The 18,187-nt window shown below is 36.0% G+C and overlaps 4 protein-coding genes and 1 long non-coding RNA gene across 14 annotated transcripts; 2 read left to right on the plus strand and 3 right to left on the minus strand.

The window, feature by feature from the left end:
• The first annotated feature begins 249 nt into the window (after window positions 1-249).
• On the plus strand, window positions 250-2,381 carry LOC140964348 (protein trichome birefringence-like 31). The gene is made up of 5 exons (XM_073424046.1): window positions 250-832; window positions 937-1,111; window positions 1,430-1,629; window positions 1,746-1,892; window positions 2,027-2,381. Exons 1-5 carry the CDS (start codon window positions 390-392, stop codon window positions 2,379-2,381), a joined length of 1,320 nt encoding a protein of 439 aa, XP_073280147.1. The 5' UTR covers window positions 250-389.
• LOC140964347 (UBP1-associated protein 2C-like) lies at window positions 1,520-11,384 on the minus strand. 9 transcript variants are annotated; one of them, XM_073424042.1, is made up of 2 exons: window positions 9,777-11,384; window positions 1,520-1,613 (listed from the first exon to the last, which is right to left on the minus strand). In XM_073424042.1, the coding sequence occupies exon 1, from the start codon at window positions 11,218-11,220 to the stop codon at window positions 9,778-9,780; it is 1,443 nt and encodes a 480-aa protein (XP_073280143.1). In that variant the 5' UTR covers window positions 11,221-11,384; the 3' UTR covers window positions 1,520-1,613; window position 9,777. The 9 variants fall into 9 exon arrangements, with proteins under 9 accessions (XP_073280143.1, XP_073280140.1, XP_073280138.1 ...); XM_073424039.1 differs by lacking the exon at window positions 1,520-1,613 and adding an exon at window positions 1,708-1,843; XM_073424037.1 differs by lacking the exon at window positions 1,520-1,613 and adding an exon at window positions 2,324-2,460 and having other exon boundaries at window positions 9,777-11,383.
• On the plus strand, window positions 7,692-9,124 carry LOC140964350 (uncharacterized). The gene is made up of 2 exons (XR_012172875.1): window positions 7,692-8,068; window positions 8,106-9,124. It is a non-coding gene; the product is annotated as an uncharacterized lncRNA (long non-coding RNA).
• Window positions 11,385-12,370: 986 nt separating the features above from the next.
• Window positions 12,371-14,404, minus strand: LOC140964599 (uncharacterized). Its single transcript, XM_073424462.1, has 4 exons — window positions 14,252-14,404; window positions 13,858-13,922; window positions 13,322-13,640; window positions 12,371-12,385 (listed from the first exon to the last, which is right to left on the minus strand). Exons 1-4 carry the CDS (start codon window positions 14,402-14,404, stop codon window positions 12,371-12,373), a joined length of 552 nt encoding a protein of 183 aa, XP_073280563.1.
• A 1,034-nt stretch (window positions 14,405-15,438) lies between these two features.
• On the minus strand, window positions 15,439-17,860 carry LOC140963822 (uncharacterized). Of its 2 annotated transcripts, XR_012172762.1 has the most exons (3): window positions 17,584-17,860; window positions 15,703-16,962; window positions 15,439-15,659 (listed from the first exon to the last, which is right to left on the minus strand). XR_012172762.1 is itself a non-coding variant. In XM_073423231.1 (2 exons), the coding sequence occupies exon 2, from the start codon at window positions 16,960-16,962 to the stop codon at window positions 16,126-16,128; it is 837 nt and encodes a 278-aa protein (XP_073279332.1). In that variant the 5' UTR covers window positions 17,584-17,860; the 3' UTR covers window positions 15,439-16,125. The 2 variants fall into 2 exon arrangements, 1 of the variants encoding a protein (XP_073279332.1); XM_073423231.1 differs by having other exon boundaries at window positions 15,439-16,962.
• Window positions 17,861-18,187: the final 327 nt, after the last annotated feature.

Consider the following 18,187-nt stretch of genomic DNA (forward strand, 5'->3'; position numbering starts at 1 on the left):
TTAAGATACTTCGAAAAATGACATTTTTTTTTTTAAATTTCTGCCCTTCTTAAATTTTTTTGTTTAGAAAAAAAAATACCAAATAATAAAAATTCATATAGTTATATTTAAATTCATGATCTAAATTTTGTTCAACTTTTCTGAGCATTATTATTTCCTCTCTGGACTGAGTTGGAAATTTGAGGAAGTAACAGGCGTCCTTTTGACATCAAATTGATGTGAAAATCCTCCAAAACGACATGGATTAAATATTTTTAAGAAGCTCTTTGACTACAATTTAAACAAAAGATCAATCTACCAAGGGAAAGGAATCAAACTTACATGCACCAAACACCTACACTTACCAACCAGTAGTTGCAAGCTACACCCCACAACTATGTACATTACGCATGCTTAAAAGCCAAGGTAACAAAAATTTAATACTCGAGAAACGTTACCATCCCAAATCCACCCTCACTACCAATACACTACTGCCCTCCTCCGCCGGAACTCCGACCATGATAAGACGTCAATACTGGCGGCTCCACCACATCTTCCGGTTAGCATTGGTGTCAGTCCTCACACTAGGGGCAGCCCGAGTTGTCTTGGATGGTTTAAGGAACAATCTTGAGTGGCGAGATCATAAAACAGCCCGAGTTCCCATTGAAGTTTATGAGGAAGATGGATGCAATGTATATGACGGTAGGTGGGTTTGGGACAATGTAAGTTATCCTCTTTACAGAGAAGAGAAGTGCCCCTTCTTGGTTAAACAAACCACTTGTGTCAAAAATGGAAGGACCGATTCTTTGTATCAGAATTGGAGGTGGCAGCCAAATGCATGCGATTTGCCAAGGTAATTAATTTACCAACACTAGTACAGGACAAAAAAACGCACACGATATCGGATTACTGGTGATTACATACAATTATTGAGATTTTGTTCGACAATATGATCAGATTTGATGGCTTGAAGTTAATGGAGATGTTGAGGGACAAAAGACTTATGTTTGTGGGAGATTCAATACAACGAGGGATGTTCGAGTCCATGATATGTTTGGTACAATCTGCAATTCCTTCTACCGGAATGACATCTCTACAAAGGATACCTCCAAGGAAAGTTTACAAAGTAGAGGTACTAATTTGTCCTCCCAAATCTTTTCCAGTCTAACCTCCGAAGTATATATGAAAATCAGATGTTTTCATTCCCAGTGTCCCACCCCACATACAAAGCCGAGTTGAGCTCGAGCTCGAGTTATCCTGTATTTGAATTTAATTAATATTTAATACTACAACTTGGGTTGTCGGCTGCATGGTTAGTCACATGCTTGAACTCAACTCAAATGCATGGGTTGCTCAAGTTCGAGCAAAATGCTTGTGTAAGTGCATGTGTCTCCGAGATTCACGTTAGTTTGAAGTAAACTCATATCCCAAACTGCAAACCAAATTCCAGGCATTCAATGCATCCATTGAGTACTACTGGGCACCCTTTATAATAGAATCCATATCAGACCATGCAACAAATCATACCGTATCGAAACGCTTGGTAAAGCTGGATTCAGTGGCTAAGCATAGCCAGGAGTGGAGTGGAGTCGACATTTTGATCTTCGAGAGTTACGTTTGGTGGATGTACAAACCTGTGATCAACGCAACGTAAGAATATCAGCTCTAAAATTTCGCCCATTTCCTGCAATTTTCTGGGATTGAAAGCGATATATAATCTCTATACTGCCTGAAAATGGTTCCTTGATTTGGCACTTGCTTTTCAGGTATGGATCAACTGGCAAGCTCCAAGAATACAACGTTACCACCGCATACAGATTGGCGTTGGAAACATGGGCAAATTGGATCGAATCCAGTATTAATCCTGTAACTCAGAAGATCTTCTTCATGACAATGTCTCCAACACATTTGTGGTGAGTTACAATAGGGATCATGACAGAGAATGAAAATTATAAGTTTTTGTGATCAAGTACAGTAACACCGGAGCACGACGATTATAAACAATTTAAATACATCGAACAAAAAATGTAACAAAATTCATGTGCAGGAGTTGGGAATGGAAGCCTGGAACAGATGGAAACTGCTTCAACGAGGCACATCCCATTGAAAGAGCATACTGGGGAACGGGATCAAATCTTGACATTATGGGAATAGTACAAGATGTTATCAGACAGCTAAAGGTCAATGTAAGAGTGTTAAACATTACACAGTTGTCAGAATTTAGAAAGGATGGACATACTTCAGTTTTTGGCGAAAGGAAAGGGAAGCTGTTGACCAGAGAACAGAGATCTGATCCAAAAAACTTTGCTGATTGCATTCACTGGTGCTTACCTGGGGTTCCTGATATATGGAATGAAATTTTGTACGCAATCCTTTTACAGGACTATCGTGCACAAAGATAGAACGCTGTTTCAAATTCAAAGTCGAGGTTCTGATTCTTCTCACCCCATTTTTTTTCAAATGCTGCTTTTCATTTCAGAGCTGTAACACCGAATCTTTTGTTACAATGAAAAGTGATCACATTATAAAATGCAAAATAAGACCTGTAGTTTGACTTCTTGCACTTACTTGAAGGGGCATAAGTAAGTTCCAACATAACTTGGTATACATACTACGTGAAAAAAGGTGAAAATAGTGAATGCCGAGCTATATAGTAGTCTATTAACATTTCCTGAAAAAAAAATAGACATGATTAATCAATAGTATCATTAAATGAGTCCTGGCCATCTTTCCATGCCAACAATTTGAACACAATTCTCTTAGTTTTTCGACCTCCATCTATCCTTCCGAACACAATATAAAAACTTTCATGGTCAAGTAGGCATTGCTGCCCAAGATTCACGTAGACAAATAAGAAGACAACAAGCCGTGAAACTTACATATCATATCTGTCAAAATCATCAATTTCCAGGCCATAAGAAAATATATATGCTGTTAAAAATAACGACAACAATTTCAAAGAACAAGAATACCCAACCGTAGCAACCATCTGAACAGAAAGCAGGAAACATCAGTTTCCCTACTATCATCATACTCACCAAATATAAACATCATTCTATGATTTTCTATATAAATTTATGGTAAAATTCATGAATCATTAGAATGAGATGATCTTGTGGTAGAAGTCTTGATGGTATCGACTGTACAAGTCAGAAGATAATAAAATAAAGAAAGCCAGTATACCACAATTGCAGAAAAGAATAAAAAGTGAACTAATCGGAAATCGACCTTTATGTCCGACCGTTCGGCCTCTCCTCAGCAAAATAGCGCGTGTTGATTGCTTTACTAGGTTCAACTTGCGCACGCTTACCCATTACATTGATTTTGTTAATTTATTAAGTTATTATTTATTAAATTAATTAAAATATAAATATCTAATCTAAATTAATAAAAGTAAAACGCCATTTCTTCGTTTGACCATAAAACCCGTCCTCATAAATTTTTAACCCACGTATATAAAACTATATGTCTCATTGTCATATTCTAAATTTTCAAATTACTAAAATATAAGATAAACATATTTTGATTAACAAAATTTTAAAATTGGCATTTCAAAGATCATAATGGAATGAATGAGTGGCATTCAGAATCTTCCATATTAGTATATTTGAACGTGTATAATAAATCGTCACAATTTGTTTTTTGGGACTACATGAGATTAAATTTGCAAACCATGTTAACCGAATCACTGCCACGTTTCAAAAAAGTCGAAAGCCAATACGCAATAACATAAAAAAAGAAGCATACTCAGTTGAACTGGCAAAATTTTACGTGGGAAGGAATTTACCAACCTAAGATATAGAGATGACAATTTACTAGCCAGCTATAAAACCTAGAATTTCATGCGTCTACCCACCATATTACAGATTATCCAATTCAAATTCAAAATTTTTAAATCAGAGGATTAATAGTGTTTTCATATTATTTAAAAAATATTATGAACTTTTTCTTTACAAAGTTTTCTAAATTTTTGAAAAATAAAACATTTGTAAACACTATCTAAGACTCACTAATTCAACTCGCTTTGGTTTTGTTCATATGCGCAAGCAGTGTGGGTAGAATATTCTCTATGGCCGCTGCTGTCACGCTTTAAGGATAACTCGTTCATGGACTTTTGGTGTTGGGTCTCATCGCTTGGGAAGGAGAGGATCTAGGCAATTTTTCAATGATATCACGGAGCATTTGGCTTGATCGCAATAATTTTGTCCACGAGGGCAGAATGTTGACGCCAACTGAAGTGGTTTCTGGTGCCAGCTTACTCTGAACATATTATCTAACTTGCCAATCAATGAACTGAAGTGGTTTCTAGTGCCAGCTTACTCTGGACATATTATCTAACTGGCCAATCAATGAATTCACCAAGGACTCCATATCAAACAGAATCTTCTTCTTGGCTTGCACCTCCCTCAGGGTTTATAAAAATCAATATTGACGCGGCTGTTGTGCAAGGATCTCCACAAGTGGGTATTGGGGTGGAAGCAAGGGATGAGTATGGAATAGTGTTAGTGGTTCAGACTATGTGCTTACAAGTTACAAGGAATCTTCTCCGTCAAGGTTGCAGAACTTCTGACAGTTCGAGAAGGAATGATGCTGGTTTCTAAATGCTAGTTAACAACCTACCAAACCCACAAGGTAACTTTCAGGGATGACATAGAAACATAAACATTCTATCCGGTAATCACAATAATTCCCATCTTATAACCGACTAGGCGTGTTGGCCCTTTCATCAAAGCCTTCCACAAATTTTGATGAACTTCACTTGGACACAATCAAAACGCCAAAAGCCAGTAAATAGAACTCAGATGTTGGTATCATCATGAAATTATTTAATGCATCACCGAAACATAAACTTTCTAGGTGTAAGATTCAGCACAAAATAGACCAGAATAATAATGCAAGGTTTATAATCAAGAAAAATGCCATTTCAACTTTCTCCCACGCTCCAAATTTACTGTAACATGAGATATCCAATCTTAGCAAGTAATTGACCAATATATCTGAATACAACCACGAACTACGATATCCACTCTTTCAAACCTTGAGTTGGGCTTAAAAATCAAGACTATGGACACAATTTCACTCTACATAGTTCACGGACCTATCAGAGAGAATTGTAATAAGTGCCAACTCGATTTTGTACGTCAAACATCTTTTGCCATTACCTTCAAGATCTTTGACAACCCCTCCCCATGTAAATAACAAAATTCAATTTTTTCCTTCTTGAATGGTAAAAGACAATAGTAAAACATTAACCAGGAGCCATTACACTGGAAATTGAAAGCAGTAATTTGTCATTTAAAACGGATGCAAACATAATACAAATTAGACCTCATATAGTATATTACTAAGCCTACAGTCTCAAATGATGAACACCATTTACAACAACATTAATTTAACTTCATCACGGCATTGTCGGAAACACTGTCTGTGTTTGCACTAATTACCATCCGGCATCATTAATTATTAAATCAATAACTTATGCTTCTTGATAAAACTAAATTCTTCTTATTATATATCTTTGCAATTATTTTAACAGTAGGTATGATGCCTAGTGATCACTTAGAAAAACACGGAAAAAGGCTCTTTCTAATGATTACTGGTTGTTCCAACAGCATGAAACCATGTTAATTGAAAGCTCATGCCTGTTTCAACTGGTTTTAAGGAGCTCAAGTCATAACAAGGGTAGTTGTTCGTGATACATGTGCCTTGGTCCTCCTACTCAAGACATTCTTCAGGCACATTCATGGTGATCCGTGAATCCGAGATCAAATAGTCGTTCATTTTGCCTACAAACTAATGCACATTTATTTGTTGTTCAACGATTCGTATAGCACATACTACATAACCAATAATATCTAACAAAATTTCCTTCATATATAAAACTTCTAGCTTATCATGTCTAAAACCAACATATGCCTTTATTTTATCACATGTAATGCCTCATCTTACACACAGCTTAGGAAACAAGTGCGCCTTAGTATACCTTGCGCTTAATAGAGACACATTTAATATAATTTACTAGTAACAACAAAGTGTAGCTTTACACTAGGAATTATCACATATTTCAAATATAGACAACATATCACAAAAGTACAAAACTTCTACAAGCATTACATCACCCTATCTCCTTCCACACGGACATAGGCTAGAGGGCATCATCATCACATGTGACAACTAATGAAAAAAAAAGGAATAAAAACTCAAACGCAATATACCAAAAAAATTCCACATTGCAATTGTCCAAGGCAGAAAGCAACATGATTGATACATATAAATGCAGTAACAAAGACACAAAGTTACAGCTGCAAGATTGTCAAGGAAATAACAATAAAACCAAGGCACAAACTTATCAAGAGAATCCTCACATAGAATTATCCGGTACAACCATTTTCTAGTAAATAGGCTCTGATTATTAATAATCTATCAACTATAAAGTACCACTTCCGACCCTAATCAAGGAATTAGAAGTTCAATATATGATTAATATCAGTACTATTTAAAATAAAAGCTCAAAAGAAGCAAATATCACACACCACTAAATGACATTGAATAACAAAAAAAAAAACTCCAAGCTTATAAAAAGTTCTAGCAAAAATATGTCATCCCCCAAACCTATAACCATTAATCCAAGGAACCTAAGCTGCGTCACTTCAGAAATTGATTAACATTGTTCTCCAAGTGTCAATGTCAGGCTATTTATCTTATCGACTTTCAAAATCATATTTTATTCACCTTCTTCATCAACCAACAAATCTATGAACCACAAACATATATTAAACTTCAAATTATTTTTATCGATTTCGAAAAATAAACCAAGCTCACTTTCAAATACCAAATATCGCATCATCTTCCCATGATTTTTTTACCAAACATAACTGAAAAGGCATCTTCCATAAACCACTTCAAAATAATTGAAAGTACAACCACACCATCACTTTTTTCTTCTTTTAGTTGAAAATCGAAGTCTCGCCGTATGAGATTCAATTGGCAAGCACATTGGTCTGATGTGTATACCAAGGGGAAAACATAAATCAGCAAAGAGATACAACAATATTGCTCTGTAAAGACACTATAAATGATGCAAAGAGAATACACATCATACTGCTTGATTTCAAATGAGTGAATAGATTTACTGAGTGCAGGCATACAAAAATTATAAAACCTAATTGTAACACAATTGGATTTGCTAATCAGGCGCACAGTTCACAATTAACTAAAATCTCTCTAAAACCTTCAGGTGGGACTTAAACCAAAGACCTCAAAATTCTTGGTTTCAGAAGATTGACTTTTGCTTCTTGAGTTATAAATATTTAAAAAATATTGTGAATAACTTGTCATATTAAAAGCAGAGACAAATGTAAATAGCCAAGACAGAAGCAGAAGAGACAAAACAAAGAAAAATAAAGTATATTCTAAACGAACAAAGAGGATGTTATTTTAATACAAGAAAACGATGAGGTATTGTGGCCTCCTCGTAAATATACACACTACACAGTTTTTTTGTTCTTCTTTTTCCCTTTTTTGGTATCTTTTTAAATACTAATTTCAAATAACTAGGAGAAATAAGAAAGAACATCAAAAGAGTAGATGAAGTGAAGAAGACACCAAATACACAGCAAATCAAAATCATCAAGCCAGAGTTCACATTGTCCGCATGAAATCACCAGAACCATTAAAGCAACTGCGCCAACAAGCTGGTCATTAACCTGGATCAAACATCCATCACAACTGAAAATCATTCCACATTTTACAGGGTAAAATAGATTTCAGGCTAACAAAGAGAACATATAAAAGTTAGAATAATAATCAGCCAAATCACTTCCAAATAAAAAAAACAGGACAAAAATGGCTAGTTTCATCATTTTCAAAAATTAGATTTGCGCAAGAATTTTACCAAAAAATGCTTTAGAAATGTACCAAAAGAAAAGGCAAGTTAAAAAAATGGATGAAAGATAAAACAAAAAATGATTCAGGCCTGGAAACGAATTCCTGAGAGGCTAAGACTATAATGTTGTTGAATAATTGGCATTGTTTGGTAGTTCTCTAAGAGATTGTGACATAACAAACCAAGTCAGAAGATAAAAGGAATGTGAAACTCTAGCTGATATGAGCACATCTAATGTAAGAAAGATAAAGATATAACATTATCGAAAATTCTTTTTATGTTTTATAAACTGCAGCTAAGTACCTGTGCAGAGTAATAATATTTTGTTCGCTTTTTTCTGCCACCACAAGCATTTCAATAAAACAAGGTCTACCGAGTTTATGTTACAGCAAGTAAAAAGACATGCAGAAGTACATAGCATCAACTAGTAATGACTGGGCATTTCCAATAAAGAGGAAACATTCCAAATACAAAAATCAGAAATATATCGACTACCAACCACAATCATGAATATCTGACACTTTCATAAGGGCATTCGCTTTCAATCAGGCAAAGAAATCAAATGTTGAACAGTATGAAATAAACTGACAAATAGAAGATACACTTGCTTAACAAAATTTAATCTTTATCAAGAAATATTTGCAGGTAAAATAACAAAAATGCATACATAAGAGTCACGAGTGTCACATCCTATTAGTTCTATCCTTCTTGTTTAAGGTTATTATCCAAAAAACTTTGCCAGGATAGCAGAACATACCTCTCAGCAGTATGATATTTTCTTTTAAAGTTGACATCTAAAGAACACTAGCCCATTGATAATGGAGTTCCCGTAGGAAGAGTGTTTATTTCACGTCCAATGTTCAAACAAAAATCAGACAATAATACTTGTATGAGACAGCAAGTATACAACAGTCTAAAGAGATAAACGTGACATGGGTACAAAGAAAGGGCAGTAACTCTACAGACAAACATTTCAATTAACAAAATATTATGCAGTATTCACCATCGATCTCTAGGCAGAAATTGCTAGCACTGTCCAATGAGGCTAACATGGGTTTCTCCAATATACAAACCAAAAACATGGCAACATTTTTAAAGATCTAACGCCAAGTTCTAATCTTAACTTTTATCAGGTCACACAACTTCAAATTTGCTCGCTAGTATTCTCCAGATTCATTTACCAGGTTCATTATGGTTTCATCCATTCATTCGTAAATGTACAAGAAAACGTTAATCTCAATCAGACAACACCAAGAAAAATCAGACAGCTAAATAACACCATCGGAAAGGACATAAGTAAGCAAAACTATGAATTTGATTTGATAAAATCAACAACTCTAGCACAACATTGATCTAGCAAACACATTGCAATGATAAAGAATTAAAACCGCAGAAAAAATAGTATTGACATGCAGCAAGTTGAAATAGCAGGAAACAAGAAACAAATGCAAGCAATCAGATTTTCATTCAAAATAAAACTGCAATTATGAAGAAACATAACCGCAAATAAAAAGCTGGAATTAATGTCTAAGCCTTTCACTGCTCTACACAGCAAGATTCATGACGATTCTAGATGTCAAATCAAAACTAGAGCATTCAATGTAAAACACAGTTACACTTCAATTGAGAACCCAGTAAATAAAAAGTTTCAAAGAAATGAGTAGCACCCACATGCAAATAAAAACAAATTCGAACACAAAAAAGTCATCAGGGACAAAAAAAATTATTACCACAATCAGTCAGAAAAGCTTTCAGCCATAAACTACAAAGGCCCAAAAGTAACAAGACATAAGTCAATCAAGAAAAGCGACCAAACCAAAAGGCTATGAATCACATAGTTGCAGCATGCACAGACAACCCAGTCAGAAAACCTACATCAACAAAACATGAAAAAATAAACAAGGGAAATTACCTCAATAGTAAGGGTGCATCCCCTGGTAGACTCCTCCAGGAGGAGCTCTAGGTCCTGAAGATGGTCCAGCTGGTTGATTGTGCTGGCCTTGATATCCACTGGAAGACAAGCTGTAATGTGTACTCTGCAGATAATCTCCAGAACCCGTTCCAGCAGAGCTAGGAGGCAAACCATACAAGGATGACCCGCGACCCACACCACCCATTGCTCCGCCTGCACCAACAAATCCACCAGCAGCTCCACCAGTTCCGCCACCAACACTACCCAATCCAGCGCCTACACCACCCAATCTTGCTCCAGCGCCATATCCACTACCAGGTCCACCTAATGCAGCACCAGTACCACCCGACCCAGCACCAGCACCTTCCAATCCACCATACCCAGATCCAACAGGTCCACCAAAATGAGAGCCACCAGCATAAGGCCCACCCGGTCCAGACCCAAACCCACCACCCGCTGCCAAATTTGACCCTGCAGCTTGGGCTCCAATAGCTGAAGAACCAGGACCCACAGCACCTACGTTCATCCCACTTGAAAAACCACCATATTGTCCACCAACCCCGCCTGCTCCACCATATTGGCCACCCGGAAAAGGGGCCCCAATTCCGTTTCCATTCCCCTGATTAACTCCTTGCATTCCCATGGGCCCCGGTACCCCAACCCCAGAAGGCTTCCCTCTTTTCCCATCAATTGCCAGTTTACAATTTAACTGATGCCCGTCAATATTCTTTATTGGATCCACCAAAGAGGTCTTAGCAGCATCAGAAGTTTTATAGACAAACAAAGCAAATCCTTTGGACTTCCCCGTCACCTTATCGTATCCCAAAGGGCCCTCCTCAATCTCCCCATACATGGAAAAATGTTGAAGAAGTCTCTCAGCCATCATGTCATACGGCACATTGGCCACATAAATCTTCCTCGTAGAGACATCGGCCGGACTAATCACTCCTCCAACACCACCAGACACTCCCGGACCTCCGCCGGCAGGATTACCAGCAGCCGCAAGTTGCGTAACATTCATCCTACCATCTATCTTCTTACTTGGTTCCTTCAAAGCCATAATTGCTCCATCAATGTGTTTAAAAGTGACAAAACCATAACCTTTTGACTTCCCAGTGACCTTGTCTAGGATAACTACTGCCTCATCCAATTCTCCATAAGATGAGAAGAGGGAGCGGAGCTTTTCAGTGGTGGTTTCCCAACCGAGGCCGCGGATAAAGAGCTTGCGCTGGGTGGTGTCGCGGTCAGCGATGGATCGCACGGCATCGAGAACGTCAGGATGGCGGAGTATGGCTTTTTGGACAATTTCCAACAGCACCTCGTGTGTAAGGGGCTCGAGAATTTTGCGTACATCGTCGACGGTGAGCATGAGAGGGCTGAAGGAGTCGGTGTCCGCCACTATGATACCGTTGTCATCGATTTTACGCTTCTTGATCGGGTCCATTTCGCACGAATACAACCCTAATTTTTCGTGACGGTGTGCAGTGCAGGGTCCCGAATATTTAGACAGTTGCGCCGGTTTGATTCCCGCTGTGGAGATTTTGGGCTTTGCTTCAATGGGCCCGCTTATGAGAACCGCGATTAACACTATGTTTGGATATTTGAAAAATGAGATTTTGATTTGGATTTGAAAATCTAAAGATTTGGAATTGGATTTGATGTTTGGTATGAAATTTAAATATGTTGCAGTCTTAGGGAATTTATGTTAATGGAGATTTGGTGAAGGAAAATTTGATGGCAAAAACTTTTGTGAGACGGTTTTACGGTCGTATTTTGTGAGACGGATATCTTATTTGGGTCATCCATGAAAAAGTATTATTTTTTATGCTAAGAGTGTTACTTTTTATTGTGAATATTGGTAGGGTTGACTCATCTCACAGGTAAAGACTCGTGAGACCGTTTCACAAGCGACCTACCTAATTTTGATTGATTTGATCCAGACTTCTTATAATCCTTAGAGGTAGCTTGTTAAACAAAACGATGCTGAAATCTGAGAGATTTGTGCGAAAAATTTTGTTGGAGATCACCAATATCGTAATACTCGGGCAGATTTTCTATTTTCACTCCAATAGACAGTGTTTCGACTAAGATAGCAGTGGCGTAGGGGTTGATCCAATCAATAGGTATGATTGTCAAAGAACTCTCATCATCATTTATAGTGCAGAATCCCCGTCGAAAGGGTGGTGCTCGGATGTTGACTTCATCGTCATGGGAAAAAAAAACCTCCATTGGATTGCCAAAATGTATTTATTTCTCCGCGTCGTCTCTTTTCTCTCTCGTTTCCTTTTTCCAAGTGATATGAGAATGACACAACGATAGCTTGTTGTTTTGAGGCCACATACTGGTCATTGTTGCAGCTTGAGTCACTGTTTCTTCCAATAGGATGAGGTGACTTTTCCACATACACCACCAAACTCATGTAGCCAAATAAAATTCTAACTTGAATTAAGAAAATTCGGGTATGCGGAGATATCATATTTAATTTAGTAAACAAAACTCCTACGAATCCTAAGAAAAAGACAGTAGATCGTCAAATGCGTCACGAACAAAACGTTAGAAACACCGAAGATGACCCTACAAAAACTCTTTGATATTTAAGTCAGCGCTACCTAAAACCAGAGATAATTAAGAATGATATTGAGAGTAAAATGGCTTACCTTTTATACGAGATTACTCACTTATTTATAGATTTATTATTATCATGTTTATTCTTTTGTAGGGCTCAACCATTAGTGGGCTGAACTTATTTAATGATCTTAATAAGGCACTTGGTCAAATAATAAAATATTAGGCTATATTAATTTAGTTGTCACCTATCAAGTATATATATATATACATTAAAATTATGCAAGAGATACTCATTGATCTTCTCCATTAACAATAATTTCGAATTTTTTAGATTTCTAACCATCTTGATATATTAAATAAATTAAAATTAATCTTGATAATGAAATATTGCAAATGACTTAATTGGTAATAATTCAATTAAAAAGTCAATTTTACCCTTAAAATAAATTGTTCTTAAGTCCAATTACTATTATTAAAATCAATTAGGTATACAATATTATTTTCAAGGTTATTTTATTTATTAATTTCCAGAAAAATATATTATGATAAATATTTATCAACTCACATTATATATTAAGAAATAATATATTGATAAAAATATAACAAAATAAATATTTATTACTTTAGCTCGGATATAGTGTTTTCAGACGGTCGAAGCAAACCTTATCACCATATTAGCTTTCGAAATCTTGTATTAATCGATATATTGGAAATTCGTAATGTTTAACATTAAAGTTGTAAAGTATGAAAAAACTCTCTTAAAAAAAATCGATAGTGTTTTTTTTTTTTTTTTTTTTTTTTTNCATCCAACATGAACGAGAAGGATGAGATAAAGCAAAATGCGCCAAACAGTGCACTAACTTGTTTGCATTTCTACTAACATGATTTAACTTTTTAAATCTACCAGAAGTTAAAATATCCAATATGTTCAAGACTAACAGTCCTTGATGGTTTCGAGCCTCAGACTTCGACATTACCTCTTTAACAGCATTACAGGAGTCCGAGAAGACCCAAACATCAGAAAAGTTACCTCTCACAGCAAGCATCAAACCAAAATGGATAGCCGAGAGCTCTGCCTCCAACACTGATCCTGGTCTACGTATGCCTATGGCTGAGGCAGCAAAAATAATTCCACAATGATTTCGAATCACAGCACCCACACTATATTTACCAATAGTATCATTAAACCCAGCATCGACATCAAGTCGCCACTGCCCGAACGGAGGAGGCACCCACCTCATATCCCTGCTACTCTGCACCTCTCCTGAAGCTAAATTCCAAGCACATCTAGCAGTTCTAAATTGCTCAAGATATGACAATACCCACTCAACTTTAATACATTTGTTGGGAATTTGGCTATTATGTTTTAAAATACAAATCTCTTTCCAAATTGCCCAAGCAAGCATTGCAAACAATTCAAAATCAGCAGTTGAAACTTGATCCATTAGGCACAACCCACATGATATAAACGACAGCACATCGCATTTCTTTAGATATGGCCAAAAAAACGTACCTTTCCAGATATGTCTTACAAGGGGGCAAAAGATTAGACAATGGCTTGTTGAAGCATTGGAAGAGCTACAATAAAAACAGCATCCATTGGCATGTAAATGTCTTCTAAAAAAGTTCAGTTCAGTGGGAATTAATTCATTGCTCACACGCCAAAAAAATATTCGAACTTTTTGTGGGATGTTTAGCTGCCAAATATTTTTCCACCACTTTTCCAACGAGAATGCCGATAGAGATTCATGTGGATCAAAGCATCCAATTTGAGCCAGGTAGCCCGATTTAACTGTGTACTTGCCTTATTTTCCCCACTTCCAGAATCTATCATCTTCATTGTGCTGATTTGTCAGAGGTATATCAAGAATACATTCTGCTTCGAACGAAGGAAATCTGGAGCGTACCTCAACTTCATTCCACGTTCTGTCACCTGAAATAAGTTCTTGAACCTTACTCAGACCACTTGAGCCTGTCATCGAGCTTTTTCCAGAAAAGAGACTAGGAATCCAGCAATCAGTAAGTGCATTGATGTGGGATCCATTTCCAACCCTCCACATTAATCCTTTTTGAATAAGATCTCGACTCCAAAGGATCGATAGTATTGGACAGGGCGAAGCACTGATATGACGATGCATACAATTCTGTTAAGCTTGTAGCTTTTTTACTTGTACTTTAATTTAAACATTAAAAAATAAATATTTTATTGTATTTTTATCAGTTTTTTTAAAATATAACTTAAGACTTGTGTATGATTTATTTATGAGAGGAAAAATATAATTATATTATAAATTTATAATTAATTTAAAAATATATTATATTCATATATAATTTATCAATTGTTATTTCTATAATTTTTATAAAAAGAGTAAGATAATTATTTATTATAATATATTTTTAAAATAAATATAAATTTATTTTTGAATATAAATTTTATATACACACATACTCGAGTAGCCAAACAGCTTTTACATATGTATGTATTTACGTATAAGCAACCTTTCATTTGCATTTGTATACATAACATACAAAAAATTTCCCCAAAAGGGTTAATCACGTAAAAGAATCCAACTATATTTACATGTTACATTTACCTATTTAGAGTTTGTGAAAAGTAAAAAATCAAATCCAACAGCTTTTAAATTACAAACACACATTAAATTTGTATTTATCTTACATTTTAAATCATGATAGTTGTATTTTTCATACAATTCTAGAAAAACGTACAAAAAATACAAACCTGAAACAGGCATATGTAATTTCGGGAGTGATAAGATTTATTTGTCATTTTCAAATTCCTAAGAGGAAATGTATTATTATTTATTTGAATGAGTTTCTTGTGAGACGATGTAATGAATTTTTATATTTATAATAAAAAAATATTATTTTTGATATAAAAAATAATATTTTTTCATGACGATTCAAATAAAATATTCGTCTCACAAAATTGATCTGTGATATCGTCACTAAGTAGTTTTTGTATATTTAAATATAATAGGGTTTTTTTTGTTTGTTTTCAGACAAACATCTAGAGGTAATCGTATTCGACACTATCTAAAATGAGATATTTCCAAGTGAGAAATCAAACAATAGGTAATCGTCATTTGATATGAACTTTGTTGAGTTGTATCGAAAAACATGAACAGCGGGAATTGTTAATGGATAAAACACGCTTTAATGTATGTATTTTACCAACAAATTGTAAGAAGTTTATGGAAAGTGCAAACAACCTTATCAAACTGTCTCCCTAGTCACGTCTCAGACCAAACTCAGGACAGACATAAAAGCACAGAATCATTTCCTTTCTCGAGTAGGCTTTAAGAGAATGAAAGCGATCCCAGTCAGACATAATTTTAACATGGACAAACACAATAGAAAGATTAAGTATAACCTATGAATCTCAACCAAGGTATAGACGATTTGACCAATCAGAACACGTTGAAGTTCGAAGAATTTTCGACAGATACTCAGGCGTTGATTATCGTCACGCCTTTCATTTAAACAAATTGGGTTTAGAAGAGCAAGAGTGTTACCAACAAGTAACAGCTTGCCTCGGCAGTTGGTGCTTCTTCATACTTCAGCCGATATAACCAAAAGAGAAGAAAGTTTACTTAGCTTTATTCTGTGTTTCCTATTGATGGTTGGTCACGGTGCTAGCTGTGAAGCCATCCTCCCTGCAGCGCATTTGTTTGAAAAATGGTGTCCATAATTGAACACCAGCACATACTTTAAAACCTGTTTCGCATCTATATTCCCCCGTAAGCAGCTAGTCACAGCACCATCATATATTAGAACTATATCGCAAGGGATGCCGACGATGCAAAATCCTTTGCAGCCATCTTCTGCGTGGTTCAGGGGGCAAACAAACAAAGCACTCTCTTTCCTCGGAATCCTGTAAAATCTCAATAGCATCCAAATACATCTCACTAGACTGAGCGATATCATTCATTTCATTCAAGCACTTCAGGGCTGTAGATATTGAGTAATCGGGAGTGGCAACAGCCAATGCCTGAAGAGATACCACAGGAATTCGTCCATTCACGAGTTCAACGAGTTTAGTAACACATCTCCGGAACTCATTCATCCATGCCTCTCCTTTAGGATGAGATTTTAATGCAGATTGAAGGGGAAGTTTTACTCGTGAAGTTAATGGTTCTTGACCATCATAATCATCTTCAACTGCTTTAAGCATCTGACGCTCGGGATCAACTAGCCTTCCCGCTAGTGGTTCAATTTCAACAGCCATGCATTGTGGGATCGAGGATTGGCCAAGTCCTTGATCAAACTTCCATTGTAAATGGCTTGTTTTTTGCTCTGTGCCACCTCTCAGATAATTTGCTATCGGTATCGGTTTGCCCTTTTCTTTGTTTAAGACGGGGCATATTCCATCTGCTATGTGCCGGAGGAGATGGGTTGTCCCACTTCTGCTTGAACATGAAAAAACCTTCTGACAGTGATTGCACTGACATTTATCACTTCTCCCATCCTCCTTAATAAGCTTCGTGAAATGTTCCCAAACTTTAGACCTTGACTTTCCTTCTCTTTTTCGCTTGTCACCCGTGCTCGCTTCAGAATGATACATAATCTCCATATCAGTTTCATTGTTTGCAACTTCCATCTATATAAGCATAACATCCAAGAAATTGACATTGAAATTAATATCTAGATCAAGATTGATAAAATTCTACTTGGAATATCACATAAAAATTTAAAATCATGCTAATTCAAAACAGATAGGTTATTAGAATGAAAACCATATCATTTTTTTCTGCCAACAAGTTGATTCGATTACTTTTCCATCTGAAAAACCTTAAATTTTAGAGTTTTACGTAAAGCAGGCGTTGGTCTAAATTCCTGCGGTACAGAGAACGTCCTCATAGTAAAAACGCTATAAATTTCTTCTCCTCCTCAACTTCGCATAGTACTACACAAATGAACACAAAAAAAACTTGCTGCACTTCGTCAGCAGAACGCAACCATCAATTTTCCTGCCGAAAAGTTGCGAAAACTTCCGAGAAATAATATCACCAAAGCACTGGCAAACAATATCAAATAATGATAATACCCATAATATTTTTTTCATATAAAAAAGTACAAAACGTATATCAAGCTACAACAAATCACCAGGCCTCCTGGATCCAACTACTCCACTTCTAAAATTCTTCGATTAACATGTCACCGTTTTTGAATACATCTTCAACAGATAAAAAAAACTGAAAACATGTAAAAAGGTACTCACACGTAGCCTTTGCCCTTTGCCGTCAGTTGGAGTCGAATGCTTGAGTTTGTGATCGGTGGCAATGATGAGCTAACGAAAACCCTAGTCGACAGGAGCTGGATCTTCGCGGCGGGCCGACCTTGGTCGATAATGGGCCTGAATAGCATTTCGGGCTAGAAATTGGGTTGTATCGGCCCGATTTGGCCCAACTTACTTCTTCTCCTTCCCCATTTTACTGTCGCTATCTCCTCTCTCTTCCCTCGACCTAATTAATAATCTGCACTTCATTTTTTCTCCTTTGCTTCTTTTGGTGTTTGTTAAGTAAAGCAATTTTTAATCAAACTCGATAATTGAAATTAATAATTATAATAATAACAGTTTTAAAGAAAGCTATCTATATCAAATTAAATCGATTCTTTTAATCATAATTATTATTATGGAGTTAAAAAAAAAAGATATTCATTATCATTTATAATATAATATTTTTGCTTCGGTCAATATTCTCATCGTAATTATATCACACATCACTTCAAAGTTCAAGATATTCGATCAGTGCCTGAGATGTTTGAATTAGTAAAACAACTAAAAGTTTGATCAATTATAACGATTTTTATTATATTTACCC

This window comes from Primulina huaijiensis, chromosome 18 (assembly GCF_012295235.1).
Source record: "Primulina huaijiensis isolate GDHJ02 chromosome 18, ASM1229523v2, whole genome shotgun sequence".
NCBI classification, from domain to species: domain Eukaryota; kingdom Viridiplantae; phylum Streptophyta; class Magnoliopsida; order Lamiales; family Gesneriaceae; genus Primulina; species Primulina huaijiensis.

Coding starts and splice junctions, on each gene's coding strand:
- LOC140963822 (XM_073423231.1), bottom strand. CDS start 16,962: ATGGAAGTTGCAAACAATGAAACTGATATGGAGATTATGTATCATTCT.
- LOC140964348 (XM_073424046.1), top strand. CDS start 390: ATGCTTAAAAGCCAAGGTAACAAAAATTTAATACTCGAGAAACGTTAC. Junction 833..936: donor AATGCATGCGATTTGCCAAG/GTAATTAATTTA, acceptor CAATATGATCAG/ATTTGATGGCTTGAAGTTAA. Junction 1,893..2,026: donor ATGTCTCCAACACATTTGTG/GTGAGTTACAAT, acceptor ATTCATGTGCAG/GAGTTGGGAATGGAAGCCTG.
- LOC140964599 (XM_073424462.1), bottom strand. CDS start 14,404: ATGTGGAGGGTTGGAAATGGATCCCACATCAATGCACTTACTGATTGC. Junction 13,923..14,251: donor GAACGTGGAATGAAGTTGAG/GTACGCTCCAGA, acceptor TTTTTATTGTAG/CTCTTCCAATGCTTCAACAA. Junction 13,641..13,857: donor TGTAAGACATATCTGGAAAG/GTACGTTTTTTT, acceptor TGAGCAATTTAG/AACTGCTAGATGTGCTTGGA.
- LOC140964347 (XM_073424042.1), bottom strand. CDS start 11,220: ATGGACCCGATCAAGAAGCGTAAAATCGATGACAACGGTATCATAGTG.